At 45.0% G+C, this 3,420-nt stretch overlaps 1 protein-coding gene across 1 annotated transcript; it reads right to left on the bottom strand.

The window, feature by feature from the left end:
- Nucleotides 1–227: 227 nt before the first annotated feature.
- On the bottom strand, nt 228–2,959 carry btg2 (B-cell translocation gene 2). Its single transcript, XM_080548747.1, has 2 exons — nt 2,574–2,959; nt 228–2,008 (listed from the first exon to the last, which is right to left on the bottom strand). Exons 1-2 carry the CDS (start codon nt 2,722–2,724, stop codon nt 1,620–1,622), a joined length of 540 nt encoding a protein of 179 aa, XP_080404873.1. The 5' UTR covers nt 2,725–2,959; the 3' UTR covers nt 228–1,619.
- Nucleotides 2,960–3,420: the final 461 nt, after the last annotated feature.

The following is a 3,420-nucleotide window of genomic DNA, read 5'->3' on the forward strand; positions in this document are numbered from 1 at the left end:
GGCTTGGGACCCACACCCAGGTGAATAACCGTGAGACTAAAGTCTCAGTGGCCTTTAGCCACAACTGAAGACATGAGTCCTCAGTATAAATGTGCGGTTTCTATAAAGCAAGTGTGATCTGTCTGAGGCCAAAAAGATTACTTTGTAAAGCTCTAGAATCTAGAGCAAGTAAACACATCCAACATGGAAAGAACTGACCACAACCAGAGGAACATCTTCATTTCATAAAGGTTTATTGTAATAAAATTGTGACAAAACTGTACAAGTATCTATATATGCACAAATTCATTAAAAAAAATGTACATTAAATGCATACTGTGCTTCAAATAGCTTACAAACTCTACATCTTTTTCCCTGTCTAAAACAGTAAACAACTGAGCTGCTCAACAGCTTTCGGTAAGGAGAGGATGCTACAAAAGGACAGAGCATCGTACATACGCTGGCAGTGACAGGTGTTAACATGACGCCAACCAACCACCTCACAGCTTATTCAGAAAGGCAGAGAACCTTAAGGGTGGGGGAGGGAAACAATACAGATACCCCTTCTTGTCTTGTCAAAGTGATGGGACGCCCATATAAACATTCACAAAATTGATGATATCCAACCCTAAGCCCATTTCGTTTTTTTACATGTTGACAAAGCTATTTTAGTAACACAATATGTTTCTCTATCGGGATCCGAGAAGTGTGAATAGGTTCACTACATGTCAAGAGATTTAGCCTAACTTCAGTTTTCGGAATACTCTTGACTATTGCACGAAAGGATCTAAAGAAAGAAAGCGTTTGGCAGTAAAAGTCAACATAAAGGGGGGTTGGATACACTGTTGTTGCTTTAAGGCAGTACAACCTGTGAGAGGCATCTTAAACTGGATGTCATGACATTTAGGGCCGGTTTCACAGGTTTAAGCCTAATCCTAGACTAAAAGCATCTTCCATGGAGATGTTACATTGAAAGTATGATTTAGTCCAGGACTAGACTTAAGTGTTGTCTGTGAAACTAGCTCGTCGTCTTTTAGTCTGATTTGACGGCACAGGTAGGCTGAGTGGTCCCATTACAAACCAGCAGTGCATTTGAATTACACAGAAACATCATTAGAAAAGCAACAAAGATCATCTTGGAAATGTAGGTACCTGAACAAATACTCTCCAGTTATGATTGCTTTTTTAAGTTTTACATTCGTGAGAAAGTGGTGTGAGAAATATATCTATTGCACCAGGAGAATCTGACAGAATCCCAGAGTCGGTTTTTCGTTTACACTTAAATACAGCCCAGGCTTTTGAGGTTAGTGTGCAAGAATCACAGGACAGACACGCACTCCATACTTAAGAGTCCCAGCAGTGCAAAGAAAGCCTTATGGGCCTGGTAGTCAAAACAATGTTCAAAAAATGTTAACCCAACAGAACACAATGGTCTAGAACAAATACCAGTGCTTTTTTGAACTCGCTTAAATAAGTAATGGGAAGTTAATTTAATAGAAAATAGGGGAATTGTTGAGGAAGAAAAAAAAAAGTAGAATCACTGTGGTGGTCGACGGACTTCACAGAACACAGAACCAGGCATGGCGAGTCGCTGCAGTGCCCCCCATCCGGGTCGAGTCAGCTCGGTCTCCCCTCCCGCACTAGCTCGACACGGTCATCAGGTAGTTCTTCGGGGGGCTGGTGCGACCACCGATCAGAAAACCGTTCTTGCAGTTCAGTGAGGGCTCGAAGGGGGAGGCTGTGGGCGACACGGTGGAGGTGGAGGAGCTGGGGCTGGGGGCCGCGGGGGGCTCAGGGGCCTCGTACAGCACGCAGATGGAGCCGTCCTCCCCGATGCGGTAGGACACCTCGTAGGGGTCCACCCACAGGGTCAGCTCCCGGGGCAACAGCCCGAAGAGCTCCTCGCTGGTAAGTCCGATGCGACAAGCGGCTCTGCCGATGAGAGGGTCCATTTCGTGATTAATCCGGATGCAGCGGAAGCCGGAGCCCTTCTGCGGTCGGTCGGGGAACCAGTGGTCCTGGTAGCGCTCTGAGGGGAAACACACGGTGGTTATTAATATATTAACAGTAGAAACATACACTAAATACACGTCCAAATATAGCCCATTACGTGTCGATCGAAGCCAGCTGGATCCGGATCATCTAATCCCAGTCTGGGCCTACTGGCTACAGGCAACCCGTCTCGAGACACATTAGCCTAGCTTCGGGCGCTGCTAACGTTAGCTAGCGAATCCGCTCGCTCAGCACAATACAAAACCCTTTCTATTGTAGACTATTCTATATTTCTATGGTTTTAATATTACCCGGGGTATTCCCCCCGTGTACCTTTACTTCCATGCGACTTAACAAGTTATATTAATAAACACCAGATGAGGCTGGCGAGGGGAGAACTAGTCAGCTAGCTACGGTAACTGGTTAGCTAATCGACAGTTCGACAAACAAAGGCTAATGTAAGGCTAGTTAGCTTAGATGCTAAGTTAGTTAACCAGCAAGAAAAGCCTTTGTGGCTTTCTCTCCACAAACTGTTGGGACACAAAACGTTTATATTTGACTAAAATGAACGTATATATATATATACAGTTAGTTAGTTTTACCTGTGAGTGACTGTTGCAAACAGTCTCTGAACACCTGGAGCTGGTGTTCGCTGAGGAAGCCTCTGGTCCTCAGCAGCCGGGACACGAACGTCGCCGCGGCCGTGACTTCTGGGGCCATTTCAGCCCTGGTGGCTGAGTATCCCTGGTTCATATTGTCCTAAAGAAGATTATCTCCCACTCGCTGAAACGATTAAATTAGTTTCTTTACGACAGGATTGCTGCTTTAAGAAGAATTCGTCGACAAAAAAAAAACGGTTGGTGATTTTTTTTCTAGCAACAACAGCCTAGGCCTCACTCCTCCGGGGCGAATCCTCAACGAATGTAGGAATCTTCAAAGTTAAGAGGCAGTTGCGATATTAATGCAAAAAAAGTTGGCTCCAGCCAACGTATCAATATAGCATTATTTTATCCGAAGTATGTTTCCCAAAGAATCTCCGTCGTGTAGTGAGCAGATGTTGTGCTGTTGTTGAGTCCCAGGTTGTGTCTATGTCAGCAGTTCTGATGCGTCCTTTTATCCAGAGACTAGAGAAAGGTTGACGTCACTTAATTACCTTTTTTGATTGATAGGTCGTTCGGACCAATAGAACTCACAGGATAGTCCCCTCCCAGTGCTCGATACGGGCTGTGATTGGCTCGTGTCGTGGAAAACATTCTGAGAGCGTGCTGAGGTGTAAAATGCAAATGCGGTTCCGTCGACTTCCAAATATAGAGATGAAGTCACGCCCCGGAGTACGTGACGTGACGACGAGGCACGAAAAGAAGGACGTCACTTACCGTAAAAGTTTCAAAGGAGAAATGTTATCGTGTATGTCAACATAGTAAATCGACGTAATAATTGTATGTGTAC

Source organism: Nansenia antarctica (assembly GCF_963989245.1).
Source record: "Nansenia antarctica genome assembly, chromosome: 18".
Lineage (NCBI taxonomy): Eukaryota > Metazoa > Chordata > Actinopteri > Argentiniformes > Microstomatidae > Nansenia > Nansenia antarctica.